The sequence below is a fragment of the Lepisosteus platostomus genome, chromosome 9, assembly GCF_059453375.1.
Source record: "Lepisosteus platostomus isolate fLepPlt1 chromosome 9, fLepPlt1.hap1, whole genome shotgun sequence".
Taxonomy (NCBI): Eukaryota; Metazoa; Chordata; class Actinopteri; order Semionotiformes; family Lepisosteidae; genus Lepisosteus; species Lepisosteus platostomus.
Window position 1 is genome coordinate 28,145,220 of NC_142619.1, and position 15,376 is coordinate 28,160,595.

General features: G+C 38.5%; 1 protein-coding gene across 1 annotated transcript in view; it reads right to left on the minus strand.

The window, feature by feature from the left end:
- Positions 1-15,376, minus strand: part of cnot2 (CCR4-NOT transcription complex, subunit 2) — an 82,719-nt gene that overhangs the window by 32,438 nt on the left and 34,905 nt on the right. The window contains exon 2 of the mRNA XM_088644562.1: positions 9,523-9,645. Coding sequence (XP_088500688.1) covers positions 9,523-9,633 — 111 coding nt within the window. The 5' untranslated portion in view covers positions 9,634-9,645. The remainder of the gene's footprint in view (positions 1-9,522; positions 9,646-15,376) is intronic.

The following is a 15,376-nucleotide window of genomic DNA, read 5'->3' on the forward strand; positions in this document are numbered from 1 at the left end:
ATTATATCACCCATGATGCAGGATACAACTCCAGTCCTGAAGACTCAGAAGGCTTCTGGTTTCCTTCCACCAGAGCTCTTTATTAGCTATTTGAATGTATTTCCCTAACTGGACAAGTGGAAGTCTTTCCTTGTTCTTGAGAAGTTGGAGATTTAAGGACAGCAATGCTTGAGGACAAGAGTTGGCCTCCCCTCCTCAAGAGAAGAGCTTCTCACTGCTGGAGTACTCCTGTGTTTTTCTTTCCAGCTGGGCCTTTAAAACACCAGTGCTGATTGCTGCCAGCGTCTGACCTGCTTGCTTGTTTAGGCTTCTTTTCTGCCCTGAGGCCTTTGTTTCAAACACCGCCAAGAACACTGACTCCCATCTCTTTTAGGTTTTGCTCCGGGCACTTCTTTAATCACAGGCAAACTTAATTTTTCTTTCAGCTCTTAAAAAGCTGAATGTGATTTGTAATTGTTATGGGCCCTGTGCTCTATACTGAGTTTCTGGATTCATTTAGGTGTGCTGACTGAAATACAACCAATAGGTCATAAACAGAAGGACAAACACTGATCAATGGGAGAGTGTCTGATACTGTGCCACTCTCACCTCTGTCTGTTCATCATCAATCAATCGCCTGTTAAGACAGAAATAAGTGAGCAATTTCTTCATTACCAAGTTGAAGAGCGACAAACGTGTGTGATATTGCTGGAAATAATGTGCTTTAACTAGAGTGGTTTTGAAAACAAGGCCTGAGTGCAGAAAAGGGTAGCAAACAGATAAATTACAGGCAGCAATTGTCACTGGTGATTAAGGGTCCATTTGGAACAAAACCCAGCAGACAGGAAGACTTCAGAACCTAAGTATCACATAAAAAACAACTTTCTTAATGGAGCTGTGTCTTGTCTGTTCTCCCTACTACCGAGACAAATCTCCTAAATATAATTTTAAAGGTTTCTGAATTTAAAGGAAAAGGCTTTCAGAAAGATAATTATGGGAGGTGCGAATACACTGTATTCACCGAATATTCTCAGTTTTGGATACATGCGAGTTCCATGTTTCATTCAAATGTAGCGTAAGGATATCAGGCTTCTGGGCGATACTCCAGGTTTCTAGAGCAAAGAAAATGAGCAATGTTTTTCATTTACTTTGTTGAAAAAAATATTGCAAAATTAAACTGAAGTATGAAATTTAAAAATATTGGTCAAACAAATACTATCCAAGTTCCTTCAACAGTATGTTATGTACAAGGATTATGGTACATTTACAACAATGTTAACTTCAGAACACTTTTCAAAAACTTTTTTCTGATATTAAATTATTGGGTATATGAGTTTCCTTTAAAATCAGTAACACTGCGCAACTGCCTTCTAAATTTAATGTGTATTTAAAATCTTCATACAAGCAAATACCATGTACCTTTAACTCCACTGAACTAGTTTTAAATCTATAACCATCCACAATATTCAGAATGTAGTATCAAAAACACAAAAATCATACCAGAATCATACCAGTTACATTTAAAGGAGAAAATATATCTTGCACACTTGTGTCCACGTTATTGATGGTCAACAGGCTGCTGGCCTAAAAACGGACAAGATTGTTTATACGAAGGTTTGGCACAAGAGAGCTACAAGGCTGTGCTATATATTGTTCAGCCCAGCTTTGCCTCAGCACTTTCCTGTTGTCATTTTGTACGTCGGTGAGATTTTGCTTTGAGCCTGGCTTTCTGTGCCATGCTGTAGGCACTTCTGCTGCAACACAATACATAAGGGAAGAAAGAATGTCTTTGGGCTCTGAAACCTTATCTTCCTAGAGCACGGTGGTGTCTGTTGTGAGAGGAGACCACAGACTGTTACCGTGGAGTTTTTAGCAGTGGCAAGTCAACAAGGAAACAAATCTGCTTTCAATTGGCTTTTAGCACTTTAATTTTCACAGAAAGAGAGAGGGAGCCATTCTGGAATATGAGAAACATATGGACCATGAGACTCACGTTATGTTTTAGAATCAAACAATCTATCTATTAGAATTTGTGCAAAAATGATACGGTACACTACTACTACAAAATATATATCAAATTAACATACACTACAGCTCCCTGAAGTTTTAATATTGAACCCTAGTGCATGAATGATGGAGATCTACAAATAGTAAAGTAATCGTGGTAAAACCAGACTACAACTATGAAGCAGACTACATACAGTGTATAAGGAATGCACTAACACGGATGAATCACAGATAAGTGTTAGCCACGCTACACTTCACAGTTAATCACCTTATCACACTTACAGGGTGATTTTGCGCGTCAGTTCAGACGGTGTTCTGCCTTCAGTTAGCACTGCCTCTGAAGTAATGTGATGAACAATCACAGCACAGCTTACCAAAACGCTACAGTTAAAACAATAAGAGCAAGGGTGCAAGCTGGTTCAGTTCCTGTAAGACTTCACATTATCTTGCCTTCCAAAAAGCAAAGCCTTTCTGGAAGTAAAATGACTAAAATCAGACATGCACCTATTATCAGAACAGTCTAAGCCATTCATTGCGTTGAAGTCTACCTCAGAGGCAGGAAAGCCACCTGAAATGACCTTCACTGGATTGAAAGCACGACTTTTCATCTAATGAAAACTGAATGGTAAAAATACGATATGTTCTGTTGAAACCTGAGCAGTATACAATTTGCTTCTGAAAGTCTTAATAACAAAATAATTCTATTTATCCTTCAGTAGTTTAAAGAAAACCTTTGTGTGAACTGCATGAATCCTTCTGCACTCCAGGCACTAGTACATTTACCAGAGAAACTGGCAAAAAAATATATATAAATTTTATTTTGCTCCCTGGTGGCATGTCAGTGATCTCTTTCGCAGTATCAGATAATTACAAATTGCTAAGGTTCAAAGAGGGACAATATTTAACAGGAACCCAGAATCTGAAAGATGATTTGTATGGTATTAGCTAGTTAAAATTGCTGTGCAGTATCCACATTGTGTTCCCTCTCCACTGTTTCACGTGTAAATCCACTTGTTTACATATAAAAAAGTGCATTTGAGATTCTGGACTGCTTCAAAGAACTACTATTTAGTTATAGAATGGGGGAGAAAGATTAAGCTGAATGGAAGTGTCTTTCGCTCACCTTGCACAATGACATTTTCACTTCAGATGTGTCTGCTTCAAACTCTATGTTGCATTTAACAAGCCTACAAATTTAATTTGTTGTATCTTGAGTGACTGCTTACTTGCCTGTCACAGAAAATGGGTTTTAAAGCAGAATTCTGTCTCATCCACTCTCTCCTGCTATTTCACTTCTTAGCTGTCTCAAATCTTATGCTTTCTGAGGGATGCACTGCTGTTTCTTCTCCTAAGATTATGATTTGCCATGATGATCACAGTACTGAAATGTGCTTCTAAGATACTAATGGCCAAAAAGTGTAACCAGAAAGCTAAAAAAAGCAAAAACAGATAACTAAGAAAATGAGAGAGGAAGTGAAATGAGGAATGCACTTGGGCCTATTGCCACTAATGTTTGTATGGATCTCCAATGGACTTTAAGCTGGACTGACAATTCTCCTCCACACCTCTGGGCAATCACCTTGGAAGCAATCAGAGATATGGTTTAACAATTTAATTTAAAAAAATGGAATAAAAATGACATTTTACTATAGCAAACTAGAAATATTGAAAAACAAATTATTAGGTGAATAGTTATATACAACAGTAAAATAGTACGCAATCATTAAATAGGTATACATAAAATGTCTGTAATATGAAAGAAAATAATTCAATTTCCATTATGTATGAATTTTGTTGCTGTTTCAAAATGGCCAATTAATTCTAATCATGGCCAGTATCATTCCCATGGGCATATATGGTATAGAAAAGTCATACAGAGATTGTTCCGAATATTTACAGGATGTCTAGAATGGTCAACAATTTTTCAATACACAATGTGATTTCAATTTAAGTAACTAATTTTAGTTAAATCAGCCAAATGCGTGCCTTGACAGATTGTATCATCTGAAGTTATCAATAAAGACCTAATGCCTAAGGCTTAGCAACAGGAAATAATTATTTTGGTCAAAACCAAACTTTCACACTAGTAGCTACACCATAACACATGCCATTTTCACATGCAAAACCATTATCAAAAGTCTGATAACTAATTCTAAAACCTTTTTCTAGCTTAACAAAACCATTTTAGGTTCAAACATGAAAGGCTGTGTTTCATTTTCAGTTACTACATGGATGCAGCTATGCACCTATAACACAGAACTGTTCATTTAATCATTTTGATTTTAAAAGTGAGAAATCCTGTGACCATTAATTTAATAATGTTCATTACAAAGTCTATCATTTACTGTTACAACATTTTCACTTCTTAAATGTAAGGCAGTGAAAAGACTTTCAAATCAAGAGGTTGTAATGTCTCAGAGGCAGCTCTGAAAAAACTATTGGATTCTTACTAAACTGCGAGAGAATTTGCCGAGACTTATAACTGCATATCAGTTTGCAGAGAGGTGTTATATCTCACTATAGACTGGTTTGAGTGTCATCAGTCCTCTGCGTAATGTGGCTTACAGCATTTGTTTCGTAATACAGCCGTGTGAAATAGGCTACAGCTAACGGAAGTCCTTTATTCCCAAGTACCTTATGGAAAGCCTAACCTTATTTATCTAGCCCCGGTCCTGGTCTTCGAATACCCATCACTTCCGGTTTTTCATTCCAGATGAACTTGATGTTTGGCTGCTCAAGAAAAGGCTCCTTTAGCCTGAAATGTTTGCTTAGAGTTTTAACGAAGTTCCAGCTGTTAACCAACAGAACGGTTGCCGTCCTTCAAGACTCCATTCAGCCAGGATTATTGCAAAGGGTTGTTCGAGTTTAACAAATGGGCCCCTTTACAGTGTAAAGGAGGCTTATTATGAAAATATTTGACTGTCATTCCAATTGCAGCCTAACAATATTCTTGAGAACCAAAAGTGGTTTAGAAAGGTACAACTTTAAACCACGCTGAAAGAGTTCTGCTCGCTGTGTTTCCTGAAACTGAAACCCATAACGGACATCTCTTACAATGAGATCACATAATAGTTACAAATCACTCAATCAGTTCAACTCAGGGGTCAATAAACTTAACTGATTAAGAATTTAGTTAAAATGAAATCAAAGGGGGTTAGTACAGGATCACAATTAGGAAACACTGATCTAGACAATGTAGAAATGCCCTACAGAGGCCGTTACTATGCTCACTACATAGTGAAAAGTACAGAATTTGAATCACGTAATGCTAAAATCTCACAATGTTTGCAGGACCTCATTTAGAATACATAAATATAAAAATTAAGGCAGAAATATGATCACTGTGTTAAAAAAAGGACATGGCAGCCCTAAAAATATGTATAGAAAAACACTGTATAGTAGAGGTATGTGTGTGTACCAGCCACACAGCTTTTTTTGTCATTTGTTTTTTTTTACTATTTCTCTACTGTATTTGAATGATTTCCATATTGTATTACAGCATCTGCTAGGCAAACAACAACAGGGGAACTTGGGTAAACAGCTTTCTTATTTAACATTGTTCATAATACAACACACACCGGCTAATCCTGAAAACTGTAACATTAAAACTAAGACCGACACAGGGGAAATACAAAACTCTGTAAAACGTAAAAGGCATTGACATCAAAAATAAATAATCTTATGCCCTATAAATGTTTTAGGGCTAAAGAGCCTTGCCTTTTTTAATAATCTTAGTGTAACTGAAACGGTGTTTGCAATTTCCCTTATTCCATGTTTTCATATGAAGCAGGACCAGATGGTAAAATAGTTACATTTCATTTCTCGCCCACAGAACATATGAACTGATGTAAACTCCACTGTGAAGGGACTTCTTCCAGCTTCCATTTTGGAGAACCTTTCCGCTTTGAGATTAAAAGCCAAGATTCACGTTCCTGGCCTGTGATCTGGGCCCAGGGTCTGTCCTTAGCCATCTCAAATAAAACTCTCCCAGTTTTTTCAACTCTTGATTCACCCTTCAGTTTTAAAGTTGTCTGGAATGTTCATAGCAACCTAAAAATCAGCTGCTTTTCAGGAAAGCAAACAAGATAAACCTTCAATTAATAAAAGAAATGTCAGGTTATCATTGTATTTTCTTGAGTTAGACAATGTTCTGATCCTAACCTAAGAAGTGCCATATTCACCAAGATGTCACCTTGTTCCTCGATGTTAAAGATGCACCTTAATATCTATCATAACAGCAACGGCTGTCACCCAGCTTATATTTACTAGCTAGAATCATCCCTCAGGAAAAGGAGTTCAGACTTACTCAAGCAGCATATTTCCTTCACCTGGGGAGGAGGGCTCCTGTATGACTCAGACAGTTAAAAGCTGTAATTGGGATCACAGGTTGAGCCCTGTGCGTTGGTGGTTCCCACCCCAGTCCCCACGGAGGTGCTTCCACTACGTCTGCCACTCGTCATTCCTGCCGAGCTCGGAATCCCAAGTGCTCACTGATGACTCTGATTGACTTACTTGCTCTGACTTCTGGTTAACTTGTTTCGGTGCTCAGTCCGGAGTTTTAAAAAACACGCTTCTTCAAGGGTAGGGTTTCCAACAAAGTCAGCACACAAAACTTTACTCAGTCTCTCTCTCCACCTTGCTCATCCTTGTTTCTGAATACAAAGCTGTAAGCAGGTGACAATGTGTCAAACACAATTCACCTTTCTCTTTTTCTGTCCCTTCTGTTGAGCTCCAGTTACAATTTAGGCAACACACCTAAACTGTGACAGTTCTGAAAGTCAGAAACCAGCACAGGAGTGATCCCAATTGCATGATCCCACTGGATCTTTCAAGAGCTGAAAAAAAATTCACAAGTATGCCCCAAACAGAAAACTGCAATCAACAAGCCTGTAATCAAGAACTCAACTGGAGTAAAGACCAGAAGACAAAGTGGTCCCCTAGGACCAGAGTTAGGAACCACACACCAGCAGTTCAAGACTAGGCCATGCCATCAATCCACAGTGAGCAGGACACCCCAAGTACCAGCTGGGCTGGGAAGGCTGGAGTTATCTTAGATATACAAACTTAGAATAACACACTGCTGGAACTTGTCAGCGATCTGTAAACTTGCAATATCAACAGCAAGAGAATCAGTTCTCTTTCTGTGCTAGCTAATTTTCCTATAATGGACTGCGTCACGCACAAGTCAAAAGGTTTGACACTTGAGAACATGCACACTTCTGCTGGCACGGGAGCTGTACTGCTTTGCCAAAATGATTAATAACTGGAGAATCCAAAATGGTAGGCTGCAAAACAGAAGAATCACTGGCGATCGCAAGTGAAAGCGTCTTGCACAGCGCTCGCGTGCAGAGAGAGATGGTAAGACGACAAACAGAGCTGCTTCACACGCCCCTCCCAGAAAGGAAGCTGGCCAAACTAGCTGATAAGCCATTAAAGGAGAAAACAAGTAAAAAGGAATAAAACAGCTTTTTATTATAAAAAGATTGCTTTAACTTTCAAAGTATGAATCACACAGTTTGAGGAATTTTATATTATGAATTAAATATTAAAAGGATTTCACTTTTGCAGCAAAACCTCTGCCACACTTCAAAAGCTGGCTTCAAAACATTTTAGTGAGAAGAAGCCTTAGCCTAGAGCCTTATGATTACAAACTCTAAAGAAAACAGTGATAAAACAGAAGTAACCTCTTAAAACAAATGTGTTTTTCTTAGTTATTTTTAAACCTAAGAGTTTCAGTAAGTAGCAATAGCTACTGCAAATTGGGGTCTTTGCTGCCTCAACTGCCATTGTGCTACTCTGATCACAGACACAGTGAGACTGAGGCAATCGGCCTTTTGATTTAATTTATGAAGTTATGACTTTGTTACTGGGCAGCAAGGTAGTGCAGCGGCTAGCACTGCTGCCTTACAGTACTGGGGACGGGACTTCAGCTCCTGGGGTGCAGTCTGTGAGGAGTTTGTATGTTTGTATGCACGTTCATGTGGGTTTCCACCTACAGTCCAAAGACGTACTAGAACATTAACTGGCTTCTGAGGAAACTGCCCCTGGTGTGAGTGTGTGCGTGTTTGTGTCTGCCTGCCCTGCCATGGATTGACATTCTGTCCAGGGTGTACCCCGCCTTCTGCCCTTGCTTGCTGGGATGGTCTCCAGCTCCCCGGAGATCCTGTATTGGATGAAGCAGTTAAGAAAACGGATGGATGTTCTTTATTTAATCGATATGCAGCTAAAGATTATTTATGTGTACAATGCAATGCACAATGCAATTTTACCAACAATACAATTTATGAAAGAATTTAAGAAGAGGTTCAATCGTGCACAATACAGTCACTTCTTTATCCCTGAATTTTTAGAAACTTTTTTTTAATGTTTTGAGTCTCTTAAAACAAAATGTAATAACATATTGCTTAAAGACAAGGTTGCTGGAAAGAGATCACGTTCAGCCAATCTTTTCTCGCCATCACACACATAGGATATTAGTAAAGACAACTTTCTAATTTGTCACTTTTAAAGTCCAAACTCTGAGACCTGTGACTTGTCTGATTTAATCAAGTGGTCCTGCCAAGGAAGGATGTTACTCTGAGATCCAATGACGACAACTGCAGTTAAACTGCATTTAACAGGCAAGGAGCAGTAACAAAAAGAAACACCTCGATACCACTTCAGTGAAAGACCAGAAAAATTTGCTAAAAGACCCAGGGGAGCATAGTGTATACTCATCTTGATAAGAGACAAGCTCATTATCTAAAACATGAAGTACAACTGGACTTGAAAAGCAACTTAATGTAATTACAACTGGAAAACTAGCTGTTCCGCTTTCTTCACAGGAGTGGAAAAAGGTTCACAAATTCAGCAGCCTGTTGTCCAGGTTGTTGTTCATTGCCTCATAAAATCACCAGTAAAACTGCACCTCACTGTGTTGGAAATTGATTTTTCTTAATCAACAAACATTATTCACAAGTTTTTTTCAAGACCAAGTCAAATTGGCTAATATGTTATATATTCCATATATGGAAAGAAAGGTCATCTATAGCATTTTGAATTTTCATCAGTGCCTGACATGAAAGTACTATGCATGTCTTTTCAGATTGAGACAACCTGAGGAGTAAAATCTAATTCAGTCAGTAGGGATTACTTATAAATTCTACTTATGATTACTTACAAATTATACTTATGAATTTTTGTATGTGACAGTGCTTAATTGACAATATAGCATATAAAAATACATCAATGTATGTAATAGTAAAGTGTAGTGCAGTAAGAATTACTTCTAATGTGCATTTTCCTTATACTGTAAGGCTGTCATGCTAAATTGAGTGATTCTGAATAGTTACTATAATTTCACTTGGGACCTAATGATTACCTAAAAACTAGACATCCAGGAAATTGATGGTCACCTGTACAGTAAGACTATGTTGAGGAGCTGACTACTTGTTTGTTTGATCAGGGGCATTGCAGATTACAGGAGCCACAATAAAAAGCTTTTGACTCCTTTCAGGCTGTGCAATTCATGATGAGATGCCTAAAAGGCTCACTTACGTCTTTTTCTGATCGATGTGGGAACATCGACGGCTGGCTGTAGTAGAGGCTTTCATCAGGGTAGTCACTTTCGACCCCCTCTACAAACTTCTTTCTTGTAGCACTAAACATGCTGTTTGTCACCTGTGGTAAGAGAAAGAGAAAGAGGTTTTAATCCACTGACAGCGGGAACAGCTACTGTCAGAAGACAGGTCTGCTCAACAGTGGGCAACTGGAGAAACAAGTCTTCTGTGATCTGATCGAGCACGGCAGCTGACTGCCCCGAATGCTGAAACAAAGCGGTAATCACATTGGCACTGCCAAGGAAAACTCTGGCGATAATGCTGGTTTGCATGGTAAACAACACCTTCACCCCGATGTTGAAAATATACCTTTTCATCTTCAATAATCAATAATAATCAAATTAAAAACCTGATTCCTGAAAAAATCATTACTTTACCACGTGATTAATAGACAATAGACAAAAAAAAGGAAAAATAACCATTTTTGAAGCTGCTAACTCAAAACTAAACTTCAGTACCACAAATCCTGCACACAGACAGCCTTTGCTAAAATAACATTAATACATCGTATTTATTAAACCAAAATGTATCATCTTGGCTGCTCCAGAAAGTCTTAACCCTGACAGCAGGATACGTACTACAGAGGGGAAAGCCTTTCGATTCCACCAATATAACTGTTTTTGAGTTCTGACTTTAATTTGGTTCAGTATCGGAACATGAACGAGTGGTGAAAAAAACAATTTTTTAAAATTATGATGAAGAGAGTCTACTTGCGCTAAAGATGGCACTTCAGTTCAGCTGCTTCTGTGCCAGCTCTGCAGAAAGGGAGGCACGGCCTGACAGGACTCGGAGAAGATAGTGCTTGCGTCTCTCCAGTCTTCCAAGGTTAAGTGTGGGAGTGCAAAGGTGTGAGTTAGATACCAAGTGGCAATGGCGAAGTGGGATATAAAAAGAAATTAAATAAAAGGCTTTGTGAATCTTGTTCCCCAGAGAAAACTGTGATTCTAGAAGAAGGTGATTCAATTTGAAGGCTATGAAAAACAAACCTACTGTACTCTATTAATACATGCGGTACAAACTCATGCTGTAACAGTCTAAAATAAAGGAGTATGCAAGTTACTTGTGAACAGAAAGGAAGTGCAGGATTTCTTCTGGGGCTTTGCTTAGAAACTGCTTAAACTTATAGTTTGAAAAGTTTGCTCCAGAAGCGTATTCAAGCATAGGTTCAATGACTGGCTGTCTTGCGGTGACTCTAATTAACTTGCAGTGCAGCAGAGCAGAGAAAGCTGTCTCACAGACAGGTGAACAGAAGCAGTTAGCCACGCAGAGCAGCTTTCTATGCAAATATTCTCCACACCACACATTCTTCTAGGTCCACTTAGGAAGCACTAAAGTGTACTAGAGGAACAAACAGATCCCGCTTTTTAAATCTTTAGCATGCCAATATTAGGAGGGGCACAGCTTGGTTGGATAAGAGCTATGTCCTAAAACAATATACCCACCCAAGACCTCTCTTTGCTGTGTCAAGAGACGCATCTTAAAAATGTTAACAAGTACTGGGCTTTGGTTCCAGTCTCTGTCACTGCTCTTTGAGATCTCAGTCTTTAAAAAATATCCAACAGAAATGTCGTTTTGTGGGGAGTTGTGCAAGCATGCACTGGCTGCAAATGAACAAGTAAAGGTTAAATCCATACTGAAAACCAGAAAAACAATCAGATGTGTCACACCTGAAGAAGGTCGTGTTTACCCTTTACCTTCTTCAGCATGGAATTAACTTTTACTGTCTTTCTGGTTTCTATTCTTAAAAGAGCCACATAAGGGAACTGAGGAAAGCTTTAAGTAGTATAAACTGGTATAAAACAGAAGAGACAACAGAAAATTCAATTTTTGATTAAAGGCGTTTACATTTTTATACCACCTAAAAATGATAACAGGCACAAACCCATGAAGTGTAATACTCTCTACATTTAACAACACAACGACCAAATGTCAGCTACAATAGCTCATCACCGACATCAGTGGTTAGCATCCCCTCTGATTCCTTGTCCTTTTAAGATGAAATGTCCAACCTAGGTCCTCAAAATTGTTTCTCTGCAGGATTTATATGTCTCTTTAAAATATCCCCACCTAAAGAGCTGGAAGTTGTTAAACATGTCTAAATAAGCCAATGATGAGGTGACTGGGATAGTTAAGAGGGAAAGGGAAATGAAAACCTACAGGGGCTTTCTGACTCTATGGCTCTGCATGTGATTAACAGGGACAAATATTCTTCCAGTTCCAGTTCTCTGATTGGACTAGAGGACTGAAGAGTTGTTCCATGTGAAAAGAGGACTCGAGATCTTTTAGAGAGTAATCTCTACAAGGGACAGGTTTTAAGAATTAAGCAGGCGTCTCCAAAAGGGGACCATCAATACATCTTAGCAAGCTGACAGTGACAGATCACCAAAACACAGAGTCCTAAACTGAATGATATACTAGGTCAGGGCTACAGTTTGTGGCTCTGCGGTACGCATTCATCAGAGCTGTGTTATGGTTAGTTAAGTATTACATGCACAATTATTTTAGGGCAATAATTCTATCAGATATTTTCTAATCCTTAGAATTTATAATCAATTAATAATTTAACCTTTGCATCATTATTGATTGAGACTATTCATCTATATTTTTGTGCAAGGCTTATCAAGTGGTATTCTACGTAATGTATAAGAAAAGGACCAATGCTACATCTTCATCTGTTTTGTACAGTGACGCATGTTAAGTTCCTAAATGAATAAATTCCAAGTAATTTTAACACAATAGAACATTTGGTAAAAGACCTGCTGAAATGATACTTGTTCATATTACCAGTAGATAATGAGAATATTGAAATTGTTCCTTTAAAAACTGTTTAACAAACATAAGCTTTGTTTGGTATAAATGTATAGTTCAGGAGGCCATAGCTTTTAACTAAAATCCATATGGACAGCCTGCATGTGAATGAAAACCTTAATGAAAAGTGTAATTGGTGTATAACGGTAATATCAGCTTTTATAAAATCTATGAACAATGATAAATTAGAGATCTTGGGAGGATAATGGCACCCCTGCATGTGCATTACATTCTAGGAAAACAGGTAACTCACAAGGCAAAGTTGTGCATTATCTAAAACCCAGGAGAGGGGGCTTTTGACTGAAGCAGCTTTAATGACTACAGGACATCATCTGAAATTTGATCAGCAAGACTTTTTGTTCTGTGGCAGAACTTCTAAAAGCTTCTCTAGCATTAGAATAATAAAGGCTTCGTTCCTACAGGTTGCATTCCGCTCTTCTATGGGATGACCTTGAAGACAAGCGTGGAACAGTGCAAGGAGCCCAGTGGTCTGTGGACAGGCCTTCTCAATTACTGGGGTGAATCGCTTTAGGGAGCTCGGGCCTCCAAGCGCTCAGATGTCATCTGAATCAATACGCTCTCTGCCCGATGACAGGGAAACCAGGTCAGAGAGAAACAGGAGTCCACACAGACTTCTCAGACATCCCTTTCAAGGTCTGTCACCCACACCCAACATATAAACCTGGTTGCAATTTGTGGTGCGCTTCTTTTCCCTAAAACCGAATGCTTTTCAACTGATCAGATTTAGTAGCCCCAGAAGCCTGCGCACTGTACCTGAAGAAATAATAGGAGATGTCTGTTCATGTTGGTGAAAGAGATTTCTTCCCCAGTATTCAGACTCTTTTACTTTGATGACAATGGACGAAGATGTCAAACATGCCAGAAAACAAACGTCCTTCAGCTTTAGAAAAGGTTTTCAAAGAAACAAGAAACACATTACACAAACATCAGACTAGCTATGTAGTGTTTAGGAATTACTTATAATTTAATGATCCAGCCATCTGGACGTGAAGATAGACCACAGCACATTAAATTCCACCTAAAGCTGTCTCCAATAATGGTGCAACTGTCTTAACCACAAACTGAACCATCTTACAAATGCCCAACATCTCACAAAGAGAACTAAACCCGAATACACCTAGAACACCAGTTCTCGCAGATCCAAGAATCGCCAAAAAAACACCAATACAAGCCATACCAAAATATACTCCAGAAAGGGCAATGCTAGAGACAACTGGCTTTCCTCTTTTCCTCTCATTCGTTCGTGTTGGGAGCTTCTTGCTTCCCCTCCCTTGTATTAACAACAGTTCTACCAGAAAATGGATTTGCAACACAGAACGGATACTGTGCAACAAATGGATGGTACTGGGAGAGGCCCTCACACAGAACAGGAAACCGACACCACAGACCGGAGCTTGCTTATTTGACACCGGGTTTTTACATGAGCCCTTTACAGACCTTTGTGATATTAAAGCTAGTATATTTACTGCGATTAAATGACTAACATTGTTCGATATAAACTTCCACAAGATGATTTGGGATCTCAACTGAAACCTGCAGGCTCTAGCTTAAGCCCACTGAGTGGTTTTTATATTTACAACATCATTTCTACAAACCTGTACACAACCGCCAGAGAGCAATTCAAAAGCCACTTGACTGACAGAGTCTAACCTAATCGATTCAGTTGTCTGGCAGCTACAAGTCTCTAGAAGTGACCCACTGCAATTCTGACTGGATACTGTAAGGATGCAGTGCCCATAAATGAACAGCCACAGAGCAGAAGTGGATTTTCACCTGCTGCTCCTCAGTCTTGATCATTTAAAGTAAAAAACCACCCATATAAGCAGATGATTGGACAAGCTGCGAGAGCAGTGTCCGTTGTTCAAATGCAAAGTCAAAAGTCAGAAATAAACTTGATGGAATGACCAGGTTTACTGTTATTTACATTTCCTGCTTTGATTTTTGAAAAATACATTTCTGCCTTGGGGTAGGCAAGTACAATACCAACATTTTCTATAGCCTGATAAAATCTTGTTAGATTTATAAACAGGAAATGAATGCATTAGAAAATCCATTAATTTCAGTACTTCACATTATAATACTTATTATTTTGATATTACATTATTAGAGCAATTCTGGTTCACCCAAGAGGATTTTGGTATAGTATGTTATCCCTTCTCTGTAGAAATTAGAACTTTTATAGATTTTACTGTTATGAGTTTCGTATCTCTTAAAAAGAAGAGCGAAATGAAGGAAAAATGTTTTTGTCATTTTCGTTAGTGTATTTGTTTAGAGTATTTTCAATTTGTTAAAAAGGCAGTATTGTGCATACAGCTGACTATCTCAGAATCAATACATACAAGTAAACACCCATGTTTTACCCATTATAACACCTTCCTATATCAATCGGTTTTACAACGGCCCATCTAAAGAAGTCATACCTACTGAATAAACTCAACAAATGCCTAAAAATCACTATGCTTCACAAAGAATATCCTTGTGTAAAAAAAGCTGATTAGCTAAGATAGTAGAGCTATAGCGATTTTTACAAATTCTTAGAAAAACAAAATTAAGCATGGTTAAAAACTGATTTGTCATCACTGGTAGATTTGAACAATTCAGTGTCAAACACTGAATACCTGTTTCCTCCTCCTGCACAGCCAGTCTCAAGATCACATATTTTAAATGACAGGAAGGGTGAAATTATAATAATTTGAACTGTCAGCCATTATTCTTCCAGATGCCATCTTAGAAACATGACTGTATGCACACCCTAGAGACCACGTATGTGAAACATACACAGTGAGGTGGAGAGGTGCTAAATGACAACTTGACAAAGATATTTGTGTTCCTTGTTAATTCATGTTACTTGGGAAATTAGACATTCCACACACTGATGATCTCTTTTGCCCTAGCGCATCACAGAAGTGCACTTTCCTTCTTGGGTCTCGAGAGGTAGAAGCTGTAAAGCAAATGTCACAAAA